The sequence below is a fragment of the Aptenodytes patagonicus genome, chromosome W (genome assembly GCF_965638725.1).
Source record: "Aptenodytes patagonicus chromosome W, bAptPat1.pri.cur, whole genome shotgun sequence".
NCBI classification, from domain to species: domain Eukaryota; kingdom Metazoa; phylum Chordata; class Aves; order Sphenisciformes; family Spheniscidae; genus Aptenodytes; species Aptenodytes patagonicus.
In genome coordinates this window covers 9,112,900-9,134,940 of record NC_134981.1, presented here as the reverse complement: position 1 = coordinate 9,134,940, position 22,041 = coordinate 9,112,900, and the positions used below count along the sequence as shown (strand labels likewise).

The window sequence follows — 22,041 nt, the reverse complement described above, 5'->3', positions numbered from 1 at the left end:
ACTCTATTATATGTAAAATAAACAATCACAACTAAACGCTAGAATTTGAATTGTCCGACGCTCGCAAAGTGCTCTTTACACATACATACACACCCTGCCATGTTAACCTTCTGTTTTAGGCAAGACAATGTCAAACTGTCCAAAACAGCCCGATTCATTTAGATTAAGAGGATTCAACTAATACTTTTATGTTTTACATTCCATTCTAGTTGCTTCAAAATATCTATCATGATTCCTTCCTGCCCCAAAACAAAAGACTTTATTAATCAACACATACCTGCTTGGAAGTCTTTTGATTATTCCACAAGATGACTTTATGTCCCACATATAACATAGAAATATGTGAAACATATTTCTGTCATCTTACAAAGCACATCCAGAAAGTAATTACTGTAAAATATGTGCATGTAGCCACTCCACTAAAAACAAAGTGATACATAGCTAAGAGGCAAGGTGTCTGAATCTGGACACAAACTCCTCATGCCTCACCATTTCCATACATTAGCATTCATGTGCATATTATTAAAAATGACTCAATTCTGTGTTTTATAATACAAAGAACACAAACAGCAATATTGCAAGAGCAAGCAAATACACAGTTTAATGGGGGATGGGAAAGAAGTGTCTTAATTCAACGGCTCACTGTAGTACTATTTTCTTTTTTCCTATACCAGGCTTGTTAATTATTTTTGATACCTCCTCAATAGTGTTGTTTGTGTCACAGACAGTAGAGGGTCAAGAGAAGGTGTTATATATGTGTCATTTGTGAACTCATGTGAATGAGGACTTAGACCCCTGACCTTACGAGTGCTTTTTATTTTATGGTGATGAACTATGCTCGATATTGTTGGTGCATGTTATCAAGAACAGTCAGGTAAGTCATAAATTATTCTTTGCTACTCACATAGGAACCATAAAACAGTATCCAGGCATGATAGTTTATCAAGAGACAAGGCTGGTTTCCTTAAATAAACTACAGTGACATCATTCAGAAGATGAGTTCAGAAACTTGGCAGAAAGCTGTATGCAGAGGGTTTGCTGGTGGAAAGTAAACCTTTATCCTGAGACAAACAGAACTGGAAATGAAAGGGATGACAGAAGTTAGTGCTCAGAACTCTCAAAAACCTGGCTGCTATTTTAGACAGAGGATTCACCATTCCCAATTCAATCAGATCCTGATGTGTCACCTCAAAGTGTAAAACAAAACAAAAAAGCCTTCTGAAGTCAGCGTGGTCAGTATGGGCTATATGTGATAGAAATGACATAAACCAGGGAAGAAATGTTTTGCCTGTAGTCAGTATAACCTCTGAAGGAAGTCTTGACCCTAATGCAAAAGCTGGTTGAATTTTGTCACTGTCCAAGACAACAATTTTGACTTTAAGAGTTTTGTGATTTGAAATCTCTAAAATACAAACTGAGATTCAGAACTGTGGACATATAAAGAAGTAATTTAAAAAAAAAGAAAAAAGAAAAAAGAAGAAATTCTAAATTGTCACTTGCCCTCCCTCCCCAGCTCTGAGCCCTCAGTCTCACTGAACCACTGTCTTGAAGATATTCCCCATCATACAACTTCAGGATGAGATTTTAACCTCTTAGAGAAGATATGAGCTCCATATGCAAGTGAGTGGGCTGGCTCCTAATAAGGAGAGCAAACAGTTTCAGTGAAAACAATTGGAATTGCAGTTATTATCTTTTAAATGCACAACACCCTATTCATCACAAGCATATGTCTAGTTTTGATAAATATATATTTGATTTTAAGCATATTTCAGAAAATTTCAGGTAAAATGTTACCTGAAACATCCCTATTCAAAATATTTTCATTTTTTGTACACCCAGTTCTATCATTCAGAGGAGAGAGAAGTAAAAAGAAAACATCACCTGTTGGGGGAAAAAAAAAAGGAAAAAAAAAGAAAAACCTAAACCCCAACAAGACTCAAGTTACTTTCAATCTGCGGCTAACGAGTTTCTAGGAAAAAATAATTCAGAGGGAGTTGTCAGCTGACAAATGTATTTTTAGGGAATGAAGTATGTATATATTTACATAAGGTATGGCCTTTAAAGCAAAGATAGATGTAGATGAGCAAGTGTGTGGGCATCTCAATACTGGCAAGGTGGCATAGAGATAGGTAAATAGACCCAGGATGATGGAAGCAAGCAGAGCAGAATCAACACTTTCTTCAGCAACACAGAGCGACTGATGTGTCGTAGGTTTTGTGGAAAGGTAGGTTATGGGTACGCAGGACTCAGTCATTCAACATCAACTAATAAAGGCAGACTTTTGGATCAATTTCCTCTCAGTTTAGATGCAACCTGAAACCCTCAGGATCCCACTCTTAATTACTTGATCACTGATGATTGTGTCATTGTGAAACCAGCCCTATTCTAGCTACAGGAGTACTGCACTCGGCTGTTTCCTATCTATGTACCCTGGCTGAATCTAAATAGTCTCTCTCTCTCTCCCTCCTCCTGGTTACTGCTAAACTGGAAACCCATCCCAGCAGGGCAGGTCTTCCCCACATAATGCTGATTCTATTTTTAGTTCTGCTTGTGTTGTCTGAACCTTAGATCTTGCTCGTGTGAATAATTTTCCTCATTATCTTGTGTTCGTCTCTCCTCTCTCTCTTTTCTCCTTGTCTCACTGCCTTTCCAATCTGCTACAGCTGCTTGAATACTAAAGTAAATGAGTCAAACCACTTTGTCATCAGGAATATGTTTTCATTCTGTGATAACTCAATAATGTGATCTGTTTCTTGATTTCTTGTTGCCACACCTTGCTTCAGAGAAGAAAAATAGTAAGAGGTAACACCTGGTGAGCACTTCTAGTATTTCATTGTAGTGGTCAGAATCGTAAAGCCTTTCCTCAGCTGAGTAAGGCTGGTAGAATCCAGCCCATAACCAGTTAATTACTGTTTTCCTGACTCCCAATAAGAGCAAAAAGCTTTTCGTTTTATGTGTGGAAACGATTTGGGTGGGTTGGTGGTATCTTGATTTTATTACCACAATGCAAATAGTGAATCATCCAAGCAACCGGAGACATTATGCTTCCAAAGCCAAGTTGGGAACTCCATATGTAACCCGTTTTAGATTTAAAGAAAAAAAAGTTATAAATCTGGACTCACCCCTGGCAGTGTCTTCTGTTCATGCAGTGCACTCTGGGCCTTTAGAGCAGACTCCCTTTCGCAGTACGTTAGGAAGGCACAGCCTGTGAACAAAAGGCAAAACCTCAGTAAGCAGTGCTTCAGAAGGGATCTGTTTAAAATTGAGACAGAGCAAACCACTTTCCCATCATCACCCCATTCTCAGTAAATCAATCATAAAAATCTCTCCTTAGTAGGTCAGTAGTAAAGAGTCAAGAAATGAAGCTATCATCACTTCCTCTGAGCCCTGATGAAAAGTGAGCAACAGTGTGGCTATGAGTGCTTACTGTTGTTTGAATACATGCTTAAGTGTCAGATACAGAAGGCTGTACAGGATTAGGGATCTCAAAGAACCCACATGGTGGCAAGGTGGGGCATGAGATCCCACTCCCGCTCCAGCAGCAGCACTGGGAACAAGCCCCTTACTGCCATATCATGCTGAAGGTCTCATGCCCTTCTTTTGTACCAAGTACTTCAAGTAAAGGGCATACAAGGACTTGGGACTTTCTACTGCAGAGGACTACGCCTATTGTTTAGCCTGACTTGCATCCACAAGTAGTCTCCCTGTTTGCATCACACCAGAAAGCCACCACCCTGCACTTGCTGCTGCAAGGGCTCATTGGCTTCCAACCATGCATACAAAGACAATAGCAGCAAAGCCCAAACAATCAATCCAAAACTTCCATGTTGCTTTACAGATCATTAGAACTTCAGAGATGTTCCAATGGATCATGTCTTTGATTCTTCCAAAAAGTTGTCTTATCAACTACAAAGGTTAAAGCTCTGTCATGATAGGGCAGAGCAAAAACCCTGCTCTGCTTTCTCTCCCCACCTCCATGCTCACCTTCTGGTAAAACTGGTCAATGTTGCAATGTCTTACACCAGTTTTGTGTGTGTCTGATGTGATCGGATTATTCCTTCTTACTGCAGTATACTGAAAACCTGCCAGTTCCTGCAGCAAAAGAAGTGCTTGTTATGCAGAGGACATTTTCTCTGAAATTACTACAGAATGTCTGCAACCTCGCCAGCTCCTTGAAATGGAGGTATCGTATCTTTCAAGGTTCGGGTAGCATGTCCATCAAACTGTGGGCATCTTCCAAAAGCAGGACAAGTGCAGAGAGACTGCCAAAGAAACAAGTGTGTCCCATGGCCTCATCTTGACCGACCCACCTTCTCCCCATGCATATAAAAAAGTATGCAACAGGTGAGTAAACAGTAGACTATGAACTTTTTTCAGCTCTGATCACCACTGTGGTCTTTTTGTCCATACGATGTTCACTGTTTTATCCAAGCTGGTTCCTTAGACAATATTACTGAAGAAATATGCACTTGTTCTTTTTTCTTTACAATGTTTTTAATAGATTAGTACGCACAAGAGATTAGGGAGATTTTTTTTTTTTTTCCTATAGACATATATATATTTTCTCAAAAACTGTCTTGTGGAAATCACCCTACTCCTCTCACAAGGAAGCTACAAGCTGGATGAATGTTGCAATTTGGCATGGAAAAAAAAAACCACCTTATTTTTTGCCCTATTTCTTACCCTATATTACTTTTGGAAGGTCTTGTTCTTTTCAGTTTATTCAAGCCAATCACATTTATTATGTCTCAATAATTGTGACTCAGAAGCAGAAGTTGACTATCAAGGAAGGAGACTGAACAACAGCAAAAGTTTGCGTACTCTAATTGGAATTATTTGGATTTGTTCCCCTCTAACTTTAAATAGATGAGTTTTCAGTTAGTCTGCATCTACCAGAGAAGAGGAAGAAACTGTGGCAGAGAGTTTACAGCTAGTAGAAGTAATGGATTGAAAAGGATCCTTAAAAGTCACCCATAGCTTGATAATCAAATGGGAAACTATGCTTAAATTTAATTTCTGTGCTAAATCACAGGCTGAGAGCTCTCTGTTGACTAGACACAATAAGAAAGTGTCCCTTTAGTAGCAGACGTGGAGCAGCTGATACAGTCTAATTAGGCACATCATAGTGCACTGTTATAGAGATAAACTATGCAGTGTAAAGCTCCCATAATGATAGCTATATTTTTCTCCTCATTTGATGGCCATGACGACAGTTCAGGGTAACAATGTCCTGCAAGTCCCACCATATCATGACTCTAATTCAGACTGAGTAGACAGAAGACTACTCCTCTCCGAAGGAGCAAAGTTTCCTTCCAAGATCCACATAAAGTCTGTGTGTGGGCAAGTTCTCATCAGGGAGAAACCTCCGTTAAGCCCTCTCCAGACATGTTTGTGAAAGTGGTAGAAGTACCAAACTCCCAGAAACAGTACTTAGTAGAATGCATCCAAACATCACTGATTTCCCAAACAAGGTGTTAGGACAGAAAGGCCTTTGACATGGAAAAGAAGAAATCTAGTCTCTCATATGGTCAGACAGAAAAACCCCATGTTTTTCAGGGACAAAAAATGTTTTGTGGACGTATTTCTTTTTCCCTTGCTCCTTAAAAATGTCATGCACATGAATTACACTCTATCCCACTCTTGTTGGGAAAAAAGTAATTTATTTAGGAAAAATAATACCTCATTTACTTTAAGTAAATCCTGATTGCTTAGAGACAGTAAGAAGTTGCATTCCAGCAATGGCCAGCTGGAATAAAGTAGAGGTTAATGTTCATAATAGGCCTCAAACCTGAACTTGAAAAGGCCAGTTCATGGGGTTTTTTGTCTTCCCTTTACTTATCACAAGATTGCTCTATAAGGCACAAACCCTGCATCAGCCATCAGCTAGACTAATATTTTTTTTAAAAAATTAACGTGGTTTGTGATAAAACAATACATATCTATTATTCCATCCTGCAAGAATTTCCATATTTCAGCTCCTTGTGCATTAGGACAAAAGGCAATAAGATTTCTTGCCCCACTCCTCACCCCCTTAGAAACATCAAAATACTTGATCTGTCCTTTGTATTGTGATGTTTAATGGAATTACAGCCTCTTTCATGTGTTACTTTTCCTAGGCTACCTCTTTCAGTGTGCATCCATATGACCCCTCCAAAGGATTATTCCTTCCTGGAGAATGTTGCTTAAAGAACAGAGCACTGAACACTCAGGTTAACACTACAGGATACAACACCCTAAACAACCAAGTCTTGAAATAATATCATATGAAGCAGCTATACTGGGTTTTACAGAGAAAAGTCAAACTGGTGAAAAAAGTTATTTTTTTCATTTTGATTTCCCAGATGGAAAACAATTTCAGAACAATCAATTTTCCCCACTGAAACTTTTGATTGTGTACAGAACCACTTATTTCACTGGAAAAAAAGAACATTTTGATAGTAAACTCTTAAGTAGATCAACTTAAAAGCTCACTTGCTATCAGCTGTTTGGGCTGGATGTGAATCTGACTTCTGGGTGAAAGGCTTCATATTCCATTACAAATCATTTGCACCATCCAGCCCCCTGGAACAGCCTGTGTTCAACAGTATAATGAATATTTCTGAACACATCTCTTAAGGAAAGATAGAGTGAAGGCTATGCATTATTTCTGTCATCTACTTGTATGTGTGGTAATGACTGAGTGAATACAGTGCTTGAAAATTATATCTGAATTTGAACAAAAAATCTAATTGACTAATTATTGATAATGAAGGACTTGCTCCTAGCTGTTCCTAATTTCAATTCCATTTCTCTCAAACATGCCAAGTTTTCCAGACATATGTCAATCAGCTAAAAGATGCTTTGTTTGGATTGTGTCTTTCCAGCCGTTCATTTGCTACCAGTGGACAGCTCTTTGGGCTACCGCATAAACATCTGGAAACTCCCATCTGGCAATTAACTGTCAACCTATTGAACTGCAATCTTTTGGAAACTTGAGGACATATCAAGTGGTCTCCTGGGAAACAAGGTTGTTAAAGAGAAGAGGGAAACAAAAACAAGAGCTTGAGATGGGGGGGGAAAAAAAAAAATATATATATATATAAAAGCTCTATTTTAATTTTACCTCCAGGGAATTCAATAACGTAAATAATAATTGCATGGAATACAGATGGATAATGAGCGCACTTATGGCAACTTCAACCCCACAGTAAGTCTCTTGAAGATCTTGCACAAACCGGGGAGGCAAAACAGTCAGGGGACACATTCTGAGCTGAACAGAATAATTCTGGAAACCAAGAATTATTTCACCCCACCAGGACCAGTTCATCCTGGGACAAATGAAAACACAGTCTTGGCACTTGACATCTCAGTGCTTATCAGTTCAGTGAATCGGTTGACTCTCAGCCACTTTAAACCAGATAAGTAGTTCTGACCAGCTAAAAAGTACTGTTCACCTAACTCAAATTTAGCTATTTAAAATTAGTTATCTTAGGTTCTGCCATCAATGACAAGACATTCATGTGACCTTGCATACAGGAGAAGAATAAACCTCTGGAGAGGCCTATCCTCTACACTGGGGGTAAGAACTATGCACAACCATCTCAGGTGCAGGCTTTTAGCTTCAAGGTTGCATGTTCAAAGCATCAGATTCCACCTGCCACCTCTAACCTCCCAGTTACCTCAAGTATATGCATTATCTGTATCTTAATTAATCCTTGTTATATATGGTGGGAGATGAAGATGATGCATACTGGAGACCTATTAATAACTGTAATTAAGGGCTTTTCCCCCTGTCTTGTTTTATTCTGGCAGACAGCCACAGGTATCCTGGCACAGTTTCTCCTCTTTACCCATTGTTTACATCAAAGAACAAGCACTTAGTGACTTATGACCCTTTCTTTGCATGATGTGTTTTGGTGACATCTTATGATTTTATTAGAACTACATAACCTCACACAAAGCATGCCTTTAGCTTTTCCATACGTCTAGATCCAGAGGCATTGTCTAAGAGCTAGACTATAACCATGATCATTTCCAGGTATTTGCTGTCTGTCCGAACAAGGCATTAAAGGTCCAGTCTAAATCTAATGAAAAAATACTTATATACTTCAACAGGCTTTGGGGAAGGGGCCCTTAAATCTTTCTGGGCCTATATTTATTCTTTGGCATTATGAGGGAAAATTAAAAAGTTTGTTAGGCGCTTTAAGACTCTTGGGTGAAAGCCAAGAGCTAAAGCAGATTCTGAGCTCAGAGGTATAAATCCAGTCAAGGGGAGAGCTTGCATGTACCTCAGCAGAACTATGCAATTACATCAACATAAAATTAGGTTCATGATTTGACCCATAATCTATTGCCTCCCTCAGAAGAATCCTTGGCTCAGACACTGACCTCAGCTAAATTGGTGATAATCCAGAACAGTTAGGATAACCCTAGTTTTTGAGAAGGCTGGCTTAAGTGGTCTAAGCCAGTTTTTGATTTGCAAACATTTGTGATTGTAGAGTATACACTCAACCAGTTATCACAGCTCAGCTGACAGGTGATAACTTCTGAAACTACAGCCCTTCTGATACCTGTAAGTGTAACTAAAATCGGAATCATTGCCTCGGAAAAGATAAAACTATCACAAGGCTCTCAGTTTTTTGTTGGTTTTTCTTCTTTGAGTCAATTAGCTTCATGCTTTTAGTTACAATAATATTCATTTACTTTAACAGTGAGGTTTCCTAAATTGGCCTTCCTATGTTGTTTTGTGTTAGACTCCTGCATAGTGCATGAACTGGTGAACAAGATGATACCCTTCTGTTAACAGTTACGCAAGAAAGAACAAATAAATCAATTCATAGTGTCTACTACTGCGGAAGCTTTTCCCCTACCACCTTTAATGTACCTAACTTCCCCAAACCCCAAGGCAGAGAAGCCAAGGGCCTTACTCCAGCAGCACTCTATGGAGTTCAAGAAAGCAAACTGCAATTCGAGCACAACTATCCAAGACCTTCATGCTGTATACAGAAAATGGAGGAGAGTAATAATATTGCATACCTTAGACCACATGCTAGTGGTCATGCTCCAACTTAAGAATACCTACAGTCTTGTAGAGGAGCTGCTTTGAGAGCAAAAAACTTGCATCTCTGGGAAATAGGAACTCTCAACGCATCACAGCTTTAAGCATCTCATTTAGTGATGCTTCAGTCTCTCTGTGCCCTAACTACCTTTAAAACATTTGGACCAAGGTGTACAAGTTATCTGTGGTGGACCAGAGATCTGTCCCCCATCTTCCAAGCTCTAGGTTTGTGTTTAAGAGAGCTCTTCCTCTGAAAATAAAACAGTCCCTTGCTTCAAGATTCAGGGAACTGTTACACAAAGAAAGATTGTAACACTTAAGAAAACTCTTGCCTTAAAATCAACATCTCAGATTACGTCTCCCAGCTAGGATTTCAAAGTGAAAAAGATTTTTTTTTTTTTTTCTTTAACTATCCTAGCTCTACATGTCTGCTTTTGAAACAATTCTCATTTGCTCTGTCTACAGTGGACTGCCCAAGGTTTAATCACTTGAGGGTTTCAGAGACTGAGCTCTGAGCTGAATTTTCTTGAGGGGGACACAATCAATAAAGACTTTTGGAACTGGAAATGTTTTATCCAATTTCTTCATCTGTTTCTCTCTCAGTGATTAACTACCTTCTGACAAAAGTTAACATCTTTGCTGGTAAAGAACACTCACTTGGCTAGAACTTTCTTTTTCTCCATCTCCCCTGCTGCACAACTACTGAACACTAACTGTTTAGAGAAAAAGATAGGAATAAAAATCTTCTCAGATATCAGCTTCCCTGTCAATTATATTGCAAGGCAGATTAACATCCGAAATGCCCTGCTGTGTGGAATGCTAATTTTCTTTTTCCTTTTATGTTATTTTCCATTAACTATTATGATGCTGTCATTTTCCTACTATAGATAACTGGATAGGGGTCTGTATGTAAAAACATACACAAGGCACACTCATATAAACCCATGAACCAGTATTAAAGAACAAATTAAGAGTCCAAATCTGGAAATGCAGAAGTTAACCATATTTACAGAATATTAGCTCATTTAAAATGCATTTACGATATTTCAAAATGAGACATGGATATGCACAATCCAAATCAGAGTCCTTCCTCAGACTAAGCAGTGCTTAATTACATTTAGCAGTGTCCAAGCAGACAGCAGAGAGACTTGAGTAACTGTTGGTGCATGCAAGCATTTCAACAAAACACAGTCAATAGTTTCATCTTGATTTTTGATAACAAGTAGTTTTTTAATGAAAGCAACAGTTTTAAGAAGCCAAAATTTCTTATAGGAAGTTTTAATGAAACATTTCACCAAGAAGTGTTTCTTAACCCCATGATACAAGTTCTGATCAAAGCCTACAGCAAGAGAAACTTATTCCAGGACAGTCAGTAGTTCAGACTCTAATCTGAATCAGGCAAGCAGGGTCTCAAGCCCAGGGCTTCTACACATCAGAGCAGAGTGCATTGTCACTGGCAGACCCCTGAGGGTCCATCTCTATTTCTTCTTAAGTAACTCCACACTACCTTGCCTCCATTCTACTGCAGAACTGGAAAGCTTTTGATCTCTCAAACTTTTTTCCCCAGGATGAGGGAACAGTTTCTGGCCTCGATTCACACAAGGATAAGTTTCTCCTGGGGTCTTGAAAGTTCCTTGCAAGTTGCTTTGAACCATCCTTTGCTGACTGGTACACTCAAGATAAGGTACAGAATGAACCATTCATTTGACATAGCATATAACAAGTCCTGTTTTCCCATAACTGCCAACATATTAGCTTTAAATTTCATCCTGAAACTTCTGAGATACTTTTGATTATCTGAGCGCAAGTCAACCCAAGATTCACTGCTCAAGTTTCTGCAAGTCTAGCCAACCAGAACATTTTACTTCCCAGAAGAGGTGTCTAATTTCCATACACACAGCAAACCATCAATGAAAAGACTCCCCATTAAAGAAATAAGAATGTAGATTACTGGTTAAGGTAGTTGTCTATCAAAGAGATTGCTGGTGTGCCTAAGAGGGCCTGCAAATATTTGATGCTTTGAATTACATTAGAAAACATTTTTAAACAGACCAGCCTCACCTCAGCTTCTTGTTTGTTGCCCAGTAACTGTGGACTCCATGTTGTAAGGAGATGCATTCCCTCAGGCCCTATTCATCAAACAATTAGGGCATGCTTTTGATTTTAAAGTATAAAAAGGCTGATTTTAAAGTGAAACTAATGATCAAGTGGTTTTCTGGACCAAGCAACAGCGTTCCCAGTATTTCAGAACTCAGTCACTGATGAGAAAGTCATGGCCAAACTCTAGGGATCACTCAAGTGAGGATGAGAATAAGTAGGTTCCAGCTTTTACTCAGTAAGGAAACATCAAGTTTAAGTTAAAAACCTGATCACCTCTAAGCTTGGATCACTTCAACTTACCTATTACTTCAAAGAAAAATCCAACATATTTGTGTTATCCATTTTCTATTGCAACCTCAGAAAAAAATTAATAATAAAAAAATTATCATGAAATCTTCAAGATTTCTTGTTTCCAGTGTGGTGGTAAACAAAGGAAATATAGAAGGTGTTTTCTTTGCCTTGTGATTCACTGGTGAAAGTCAAGATTATAACTAGAAACAATCCTGCTGTTGAAACACTACCGCTTGCATTCAGACAGTTATGGGTTAAACCTCCTTAGAGTACGTGCATTAATTAGACTCTGTACCTGCTGTTCTGGGTCCTGCATTTGAGTTCTTTCTATTGTTAGCAGCATATGAATAACTCAGTGGATTTTCTAAAACACTTAGCTGTTTCAGAAACTTTTCCCCCTCTTCTTAATTTTATTTTGATTTTTGGATCCACTTCTTTTGGGAAGACTTCTTCAAGAATTCTCAACTAGTCTCCCGAGGTTGTGCTACTGTTAAACAACATTCACTTTGAATGCCTTGAATCTTAGCAAAATAAACCTAAAGCAAAACCATCTCTAAATGAATTAGGCTGTTCTGCCACATACAACTTTTTCCAAGCCTTGCTTTCCTGCATCCACATAGGGTTGATCTGTGTTTTGTTTTTTTTACTGCTCATTATCTTTCACCAGGGTGAGGAACAGGCATTTCTTGGAAAATAACAATCAATTCAGTGTGCAGGAAATGTGTTTGTACTTGAAAACATAAGAAAAATTGGTATTTTCACCCTTAAAAAAATGCCAGGGCCATGCAGTTAACACCTTATTTATAGCACCATCAAATGATTAGTTATTTATGCTTTTGTCTCAGGAACATGCAAGTAGCTTGTTCTAAATACAAACTTGTATGTGCTCCGAAACAGCCTCATATTCTTTCTTCTCAGAGACAGGGCACGTGTCAATATAGACTTCTGACATTTCCAGCTCAAGTTTGAAAGCAAAAGGCACTGAAACAACTTCAGGAAAGAGCTATTATTAGACAATTTCTAGCCAATTCAGAAGCAGACTATTGTAATTATCTCTCCAGAGTTATTGTTCTTACCAAGTTTGCCAGCCCACGTTTTTCCAATTCAAGAAGTTCAGATTCAGAATGGAACCTTTAAGACACCTCTCAAAATCAACCTCAATACCTTTCTGTTACTTATGATCAAGTGCATATCACCTCATATGCAAGAACTGTAAACGGGACAACATTAGAATCTTTTTGTTAAGTTCCACAGGGTTTTGTTAAGTTTAAATTCAGGTAAGTGTATCTGAAGCCACCTTAGGATTTTTATATTACAAATCAAATCCAAACCCACAAAGAATGTATTTCCTGCTTCCAGCTGATATAGAAATGAAAATCTTTAAGCAGCAGCTGCTCCTGCAAGATGATCATCCTGAGACTGGAAGTCTCCAGAAACTTGTAAGAGTCACAATATGAGCCAGAGAAAACTCTACAATACCAGCTGGCTTCATGAGATTTCTGGAGACAAATTTCAGCTGTCAGAACAATTAACATCCAGGCTCCCATAACCAGATGCTGTTTTCCATATGTTTTGACTTTTAATAGTTTTTCCTATCCTCTAAGTAATGTTAGGAGCAAACAAGTATTGTCTCTTATCTCCTATTTCTTTCTCCTTACCCTTCTCTCAGTTTGCCTTGTTCATTAACTATAGGCAGTGGAATAACATGAAGTAGGATCAAGTTCTTCTGCAAGCAGCCAGAGATGAAGTAACATTCTTAATCAACAGCCCTCTATCTACTTAGGGCTGAGAACCACAAGACACATAGTCTGTATGTGTGCATGAGAGAGAAAGCAAGGTGAAATAAGGTGCTCTTGGATTACGGCAGGAGAAAGATGGCAAAGGCTTCTCAAAGGTCCTATCTGTTATAGCACAAAGGAAGAGAGGTAGGTCCCAAGAACAAGGGCCTCCACTGCTTCTCTGGCAAAAAGCTCTAAGCTGAGCTATCGTTGCATTGTACAAGCTTGCTTTAAGGGCCTGGCTCAAGTATAAATTATTTAGGAACAAGACAAGGCATTCAAAGGCTGGAATAAGATTTAACCACCTGTCCAAGGCCACACAAATAGTTTGTAGTAAAGGTCAGCCTTGAACCAAAACCTCCTAAGACTCTACCCAGAGCTATGAACACCTATCAGTCTGCTTTTCTTAAATATGGACAAATTCCTGCATAGACTCACAAATACATTATGTCCAAGTAGATTCTCTCAAAAAAGTAAACTGGAAACACTATTGTCCCTTGCATCCAGGTACATTTTCCCATCCACTATTGTGGGACTGAGTTCCTGGGTAAGAACTTAAAAACAAACAGTGTGTGAATTTAAGTCTAAAATTTCCAATTTTTACAAAAGGTATAAGGGTGCAATCTTTGAAGTGAAAAAGAAACAGTGAAATTAATTACAAGATCTGTGTAATTTACAAAGCTTCAGTGCACTGGGTTTAAAAGGGCTCTTGTCAGTGTGAAGTGAAGGAAGTACAATTTCCTGATGAACAGAGAACACAAGGTAAAGTGTGTAGTAATCACTACCGGAGAGATATTTTGATCACTTTTTTTTTGTTGATCAACTTAAAAATTAGTGAACAATGATATATAGTAGATTGTTTCAGTTAAACACTTGATAGAGCTTCTAGCAGAAATTTTTGCTTTGAGAATTAAATTCATATTAGACTGGATGAACAGTGTAGCCCCCAAAGCACTGAGGACTGGCAGGAGGAATGTGCATGATAAATGTCAGTTGCATCAAGATGGAAGAGCTGTCTAGCAAAGTAGAAGATCTGATCTTAAATTTAAACAACGCAGCAACGAAGATTTCACACATGAAGAGGAATGGAGAATAAATCGCAACAGATCCTAGAGTGTGCTGAGCCTCTTAATAATGTGCCCAGCCACCTGAATCCCCGCTGGGGAGGATTAGCCATGACTAGCACCTTGCATGATTCTGCAGCAATAGCCACAGAGGCAAATGTCCAAATGTTCAACAGGACGTAAGAAGCTGAAAGGCAGGAATGTCAAATAACACTTTCAGATGATAGTGGACAATATCACATACAACGGCATGTATGTCACTTCCAGATCAAAGACACCACCTTCCTTTGGTGTCAATAGAAAATCTACATCTAAAATGATCCTGCCAGCTGTGATCACCTGGAATTGTTCAGAAACACATGGAAGGAAAAAAAGGAAAAGAAAAGATGGATTTCAGAGATGAGTAATAGAAATTCTTAATGGGCTGGGAGGACTGACTTATGAGGGAAGATTAAGAGAACTAAATATGTATAACTCGGGTAAATGATGACTCAGGGGGATAGATGATAACCAGCTACAAGCCTTGAAGGTGTAAACACAAAGTATGGAGAAAGGTTGTTCAGGGTGATATCAGAGAATAATAGCCAGGAGTGACAACACAAAATTCAACAACAGAATATTTAGGCTGAGTATCAGGAATGCTTCCTAACTGTTGGGAATATCGGTGTTTGCTCCCCCCCCCCCCCCCCCCAGCCCCCAAGGTGGCTTTTGCATCTAACTGATCTGTTAGTCAAGAATATATTTAATTTCATTTTTATTTGTTTTCATGCATAAGCATAGTGCATGACCTAAGGTTTTCCAGATCCTACAAGTTCAGGGACAATAGTGGAATAATCCCTTAAAACATGATTGAGGGGTATCTATGTGTGTGTGTATTGGGGGTGGGGGTGTAGAAAAGGCAGGGAGGGAAAAGGCAGAAAGAAGAGTTAAATCAACATGGGGGGTGCCTCTCAGCGCAAACCTTAACTCAGCCATTTTCTTACATCTTTCATGTCACTGTTCATATGACAGTTCTGTAAGCTTTTTGTCTCCCTATTCCACTGAGGCGTAAGGAGAGAGAAATGCTTGCAACTCTAGAACAGAATCACGACCACAGATTCTTACGCAATTTAGGACAATTGCAAGTTATAAGATGGAAGTTTATGACCCTACAGAAGGTAAAAGTAAACATTACTAACTGTCTCTCCCAGCCATTAGAGCAAATCAGTCCTTCATGGAACTTCTATTACTCAAGTCACTTGAAACCATAAACAAAAGTTAATATTGATCCAAGAGCAAATGCATTCAGAGGGCCTCCATTTCCCCCCTTCTCCCGATTTCTAACTTTTACGATTCTGTCTAACAGTTTAACACATTGTCTAACCCAGGAGAAAGCCCATTCTTTTAAGAAACCAGTTTCAATAACCTTTCCTGGTGAAAAAAAATCAGAATGTCAACTGACTGGGATGGAAGGTTGTATTAAAATGCAATCCATCCATGGTCAGCTGGGCAATTGCCTACAATTTTTAACCAGTTGGACAGAGCTGAGCAGACAGCCACCCACCAAGTTTTTCTGAGTGGTGTATTTTTTTTGTTTTATAAAGATCAATTTCAGGGAAAAAAATGAGAGTCAATTATAAAAAAAGCAATTACAATTCTACTAGGTTTTTTTTAAGTTTTAATATGACATCTTGCTTGATATTTATTTCTCCACTGATTTAATATAGAGAGAAGTTCTAAACCAAGAATGAACACAAAAGCATGTCTGTACCAACACAATAGCAGCAAACAGCTTCCCATGGGAAAGTATTCAGACTGTAGAACAGTCTCCTCAAAAGACACTAGTGGAAGCCATTTTGCCCAAGACATTAAAAGATGGATGAAAGAAACTTTCTAGGATACCTTCTGAATACGGTGGCCTACCAAAACTTTCCCTGTTACCAGCCTATGAATCACTGGCTAGTGGATGCCTGGAAACACACACTAGTGATGTGGTTTTACTTTATTATTTTTTCCCATCAGGAAAGCTAAAAATAGTAAGCCAGCTGCTGAGCATCTCTGGGAGGCTGAAACTCACTGGAGAATCCCTGCTGATGTCAGAAAGTAGGAGAGTAGAGTTTAATGAGTTTAAAAAAACCCAAACAACAACCAGTGTTGTCTTCAAGGATCTATAAGGATGACGGTACCATGTCAGACAAAGTCCATCTCGTACAATATCCTCCTTCCAACAGTGGTGAGAAGCAGATGCCCCGAGAAGAGTATAAGGAGAGGATGTGCATAATGCCTCCTCTGGTATTCTTCTCAGTCTCCAGCCTTGTGGCTCAGGGACTTCTGGGCCAAATGCGATCTCTATGTAGACAGTAATCACTTGATGAAACTCAATCTCTCATTTTCCACAGCCATTTATTACATTTTAACATTTCAGTTGCTGTTTTTCCTGTAAACAGATTTAAGGGGGTTGGTTTGTTTTGTGGTTTTTTTTATGATTTATAGTGAATAAGTTTTCCAGGAAAAGTAGTAGACTTCTGCCTAGCAAGCTGCAGTCTTAAAAACATGCACCATAAGAGCTTGCTTCCAAGACCACCTATAATCTGATATCACTGAGCAGTCCAAAAGGTGAATTAAGAGGTTACAGCTTTAAAAGTGTGACACACAGGGCTCCCAGCATCTTACCAACCCATTTACAGACAGCCAGGGAACCTTTCAAGACCCAAGTAGATCAGCTGGCAGAAGCTTTGAGTTGAAGCATTTGTTAAATATTTTGGTTCCAGTAAGTCAACATTGCTCAATATGGAACTAATTTATCACAGGATTTCTTCTCTAGTTCTACCTCTGCTGATAAACAAATTTCTCATGATGATACCTTCTGCATGATAATAAGAAAATACCCACAGGAATATGGAATAATATTCCCCCAACCCCAAGAAAAAAAAAAAGATTCTATATACCCCCCCCCCCCCAAGGTTATAAAATCTCTGCATGGTCCTTACATTTTTAAGAGTGAAAATACAAGATTTTCTGACTTGTGGTTTTTTTTTAAATGCAAATCAGAAGTCAGGAAACATTAGAATTTAAATTGCCCCTATAGCAAAACTACATTAATATATGTAAGCTTTATAGGAGTTGTCAGTTATATGATTACACACTATTTTTCCATTCTCTGTACTCTAACTTCTGTCACTGGACTGTCTTTGTTCTGTACTTGTACAGATCCTAGCAGATTAGCATCTTCATCAAAACAAATGCATGCAGCCACTTTCTCCAGTATAACTGAAGTAATTCACCACCTGAATTGAAACACGTGATATGATCATCATATGATTAATTGCAACAGATTAGGTTTATCAGTATACATAGAATGTTATGCTATAGTTAAGAAGGCAGGATTCCTTACCTCGGGAAGAGACAAAAGAGTGAAAAGCAGAAATCTCGTCCCAGCTATTACTAAATGACCCCGACACCAGATGTCTCTGAAAGGCCCATCTCTTCCTCCCAACCCCTGGTATGCATACAACCCTTCTTCACACCACTCAGACTCCACTCACGCAGTACTTTTTTTTTCTCTTCTCTCTTCAAAGAGATTTCAGAGATGCATTACCAACGATGCATCCTGTAAGAATTTCATACCCAAAGATGATGAGGACATGTTTTGCAGATGCTTGCTTCAGTTTTAAGTGCCTTACCAAATTTAACAGTTAATTTGACAAAATTTAGCATCTATAGCTTATGCAACATCAGTATATTGCTTTGATATCCCTATATTATGATGTAACATGGCAGTGTGATAACACGACATTTGACGATTCATGCTCAGATCTGTCCACCTGAAAAGCATTCTGCAGTGACAACCCACTGACGCACTGGACGGGGGGCTGATCTTTGTAGATAATGACTGTGTTATTCTACCTCTTGTCTTTGCCCTCCATGGAATACAACCAGGTATCCGCAAACGTCTCTCATCTGCTCTGTATTACCATGTCTTAAGACTTTCACAGTTCTTGAGCGAATGCCCTGCAGCCATACCACCACCCCTTTGGCTATGGTTCCCACAGAACTCATGAAACTGTCCCCAGAAGAACTCCACTTGTAAAGGCTTTACTCACAGCTCACATCCCACACCAGGAAGGACTACATGCCATTGGTCTTTCCCCTCACACATGGTTTTGCACTGTATGTTACTTTGTGAATGAGAGGGCAAGCCAGAGCAACTTGCAGCTACTCTTTCTTCTGGTTTTGGTCAGTATTCAAGATCCATGTAGGTCTTTGCAAGGTCAGAGACTGCCTGAAAAGGTAACAAGTCAGTGGTCATCCAGTGAGCACAACATGGCAGGACATGTTATGACATCTTGAAATGCACGTCCAGGGGTGTCGCTATTCCAAACTAGTAATTTAAGATCTCATAACGTTCCTTCCTTCAAGTGCAAAAAGGAAAGGAGAGTGGCTTCCTCTCAGTGTGTTGCTCTAATGCTGCCTCCGGCAGTTAAAACAAAGCCCTTGCCAAGAGCAATATTCAAGATCAGGGAGAAGAGTACCATTGCCATTAACAAGGCAGTTGTGGGGCCTCAGCATGAACAGGGGGTACCATTCCCCACACCTGTGTTCCAAGAGGTGGAATACAAAACCACAAGCCAGAGAGATGATATTACAAAATTAATGGTTTATGCAAGAACTAAGAGCTTGCTCTGTCTGCCTAGCAAAATGGAAAAAAGCTCAGCATAGACAGGATTGCTAGCTACATCCCCACAGTAAATATCAAGGAGGAAAGAAGAAGCATTTAAAATAAAGGACAATGTTGCACAAGGACAAATAAGTATAAATTGACCATGAATAAATTTGATTTGGGAATTAGAAAAAGGTGTCTAACCATCAGAGGAGTGATGCTCTGGAACTGCTTTCCAACAAGGATAGTGGAGACCAAATGACCTAATTAGTTTAAAGATGAGGCTCAATAAACTTATGAAAGGGATTATGCGGTGCGGTTGTCTGCAATAGTAGGGAACAGATCCTGATGATCCAGGATTTCCCCCCAGCCCTGTGTTCCAGGCCGCATCCTATCAACCTAAATTCTCAGCTGCAGTTCAGTGATTTACCAGGCATCACAGAGACTACCCTATTCTAAAACAGGACAAGCTTCTGCTTTCCAAAAAGCATAGTTTTCAACTTACATTGAAAGAGAACATTCCTACTAGGCTGGAAATGCAAGAAAAAAGGTGGTGGTGGGGGAAAGTCCCTAGAAAGCTTTACAGAAGGTGCAAAATGAGAAACTTAGAAATTTGTCATTGAAATTAAGGTGGGGGAAGAAGGGAAAAAATATTTCTACTGGAAGCTTGGGCAAAGCACTCCATTATTTTGAGAAATAATCATATAAGCAGAAAACCATTTTGATATTTAATAAAAATCAGTGCATATATTGGTATTTTTTGTTGCAAGAGATAGTATATCTATGTAAGCACATTAGTCATGCAAACCATATTTTCTCTTCAACTCTGCAAATTGAGAGCAGCACTCTTGCATAGCAGTAGTAGGTGAATCACTACTGTCAATTCACATCAATTACTATGAAATGGAGCTTGGGAGGTCAGCTCATCCAATCAGCTACCAAAACGCACGGCATACGTAAACCATTTAATATTTTTTGTCCAATCCATTCCTAGAAACCTTCAGAAATAATAAAAAAACACAAATCTATATTTTAGAATCATAATGCAATTTACATTGCCTCAGTCTGAATCCTATTGAGCATTAAGGTGGCAGGTGGAGGAGATTTAGAATATAACCATTCCTCCTTTTTCAATAAAAAACTGTGTGTGTATGTATGTATGCTGTACTTCTGCAAAGTTAAAGCCGTCCCAGGATTACCCCAACAGTAGTCTTGATATTAGCCATTATCTTTTCCTTAAGATAACCGATAATGTTCCCAGGGAAGATCAGTCTTGCTATGCAAAGCAGTCTCACACTGCAAAGGAAATTATTTTCTGATAAGAATATAGAACAAGTACCTCTGGACTCTTGAGAGATCTTAAGGGTGTCTTAGATTCACCAAATAATTCATGGGGTTTTTTTCCTCACAGCTCCAACACTGTTTCCTGAATCGGAATCGTTGAATCCAGAACCAGATCACTGCAATCGTGGCTATTAAAGCCATAGGGACAGACCTCCCCATTTCTGTCATTACCAGAAGGAAACCAGGCTGTACAGACATGGTCCAGGGTGTCAGTTCTCTTCTCAGCCTCCACCTAACATAACTGTCCTCTATACAGAAACGCAACAGCTGATGAGTACAGTGTATTAAACTTCCTAAACCATAGGGTTTTCTAGCCGTGTTGCAAGAGTCTTTTGCGATTTTGATTCCTCTTCTGAAACAGTGTTACAGAAAAGGGAGAAATTGCTATCCCCATGTCACAGATGTTGAAAGAATGTTTAAAAAAAAAATGAAAAAACTCTGACTACCTTTTCCATCTATGCATATAGAGTACTTAGTAGGTCAGGACTGTTTATCCTAGATACCAAGTTAAAACCAGTATTTCGCCTCTTTCAGCTTTTCCCAACTTGTCCATAGTGCATTTTACCTTCTCTCAACTTAGTCCATAAAGAGATTTGGGATCTTTTCTGGAATGGAAGATGTTCTACAGCTACAAGCTGTTATAGCAACCAGCCTGCCTACTGCTCTCCTGGGCACCTGCATTATGCAGAGTTTGGTGTTCTCACTCTTCGCTTCAGGATTTGGTGTGACACTTCTGGAACAGAGCAGACTGGAGATAGGATATTTAAGAGAGAGAAAAATCCTTAAGAGTAGCTTCAAAAAACTTAACTTTTCCAAAATTGTTTTAGACCAAAAGAAATACAGATGTGTTGGAAAGAAGCACAGACAGTAGGAAGGATGTAAAGTAGCCAGAATGATTTAGTGGCAGACACTAATGTCTTCTCACCTTGTCTCCCATTTTGTTTTTACACATTAAGAAAGAGGAATGGGTTCCTCTGTAAAACCTGTTCTCCAGCTCACTTTCAGGATGCATGGCCAGCCTTCATTCAGCAGGTCAACCAAGTCTCTCTGATTTTGACCTGTGGAACAGGGCTGATATTTCCAAATACCTAAATGGTTCTTGAACATTTAAACCCCTTCATGAAGGGCAAACAGCTCCTTCCTTCCCTCCCACTGCAATGTCAAAGTCTTTTCCTAGCTCCCTCTTACTTCTGCCACACAATACTCCTGAGATTTACTTTAAAGATGAGCCTGTTCTGGAATCACACACACACACACATTCTTGCAGGAACAGAATAATGTATATTCTGAAGCACACTTACAAAGATGCTTAAATGTATGTGTAATGGCTCATCATTCTGTATCTTTAAGAGATGAACAATGAATGTCAGAATCTTCTTTAAATTCTCCTAACTCACTTAGGAATCACTTTCTCAAATCACTCTGGAAACTTCACCCGATGTTTTATGCCCTTTTAAAAGCTGCCAAGTTGCATCTTTAAAGCTTGGGCTTTATTCCACCAATTTTGTGAACACAAGCCATTTGTGACTCAATTCCCTTAGGCATGCAAGAGTCAAAGAATAAAAACATACGCTAACCCAGACAATTTCAGGGAGGTTATTTGGGAATGGGGAAAGAGGGGGAAGAAGGTGCAAGGCCAAAACAATTACATATTCCTGAAAGAAAAGTCCCAAATTTGAAGTTTATAGGGAGCTTTGTTCTGAATCAGAAGACTGTGATGAATCTTTTTGTCCAAGGCAGGAAGCGGTGGGACCAAAAAACTCTAAACAAAGCTTCATTTTAGTGTGA

General features: G+C 39.1%; 1 protein-coding gene across 9 annotated transcripts in view; it reads right to left on the bottom strand.

The window, feature by feature from the left end:
• The window catches only part of LOC143171870 (CUGBP Elav-like family member 4), a 708,415-nt gene that overhangs the window by 614,309 nt on the left and 72,065 nt on the right, over positions 1–22,041 (bottom strand). For all 9 annotated transcript variants that reach the window (XM_076360989.1, XM_076360994.1, XM_076360991.1 and 6 more), the window contains exon 2: positions 3,123–3,205. In XM_076360989.1, coding sequence (XP_076217104.1) covers positions 3,123–3,205 — 83 coding nt within the window. The remainder of the gene's footprint in view (positions 1–3,122; positions 3,206–22,041) is intronic.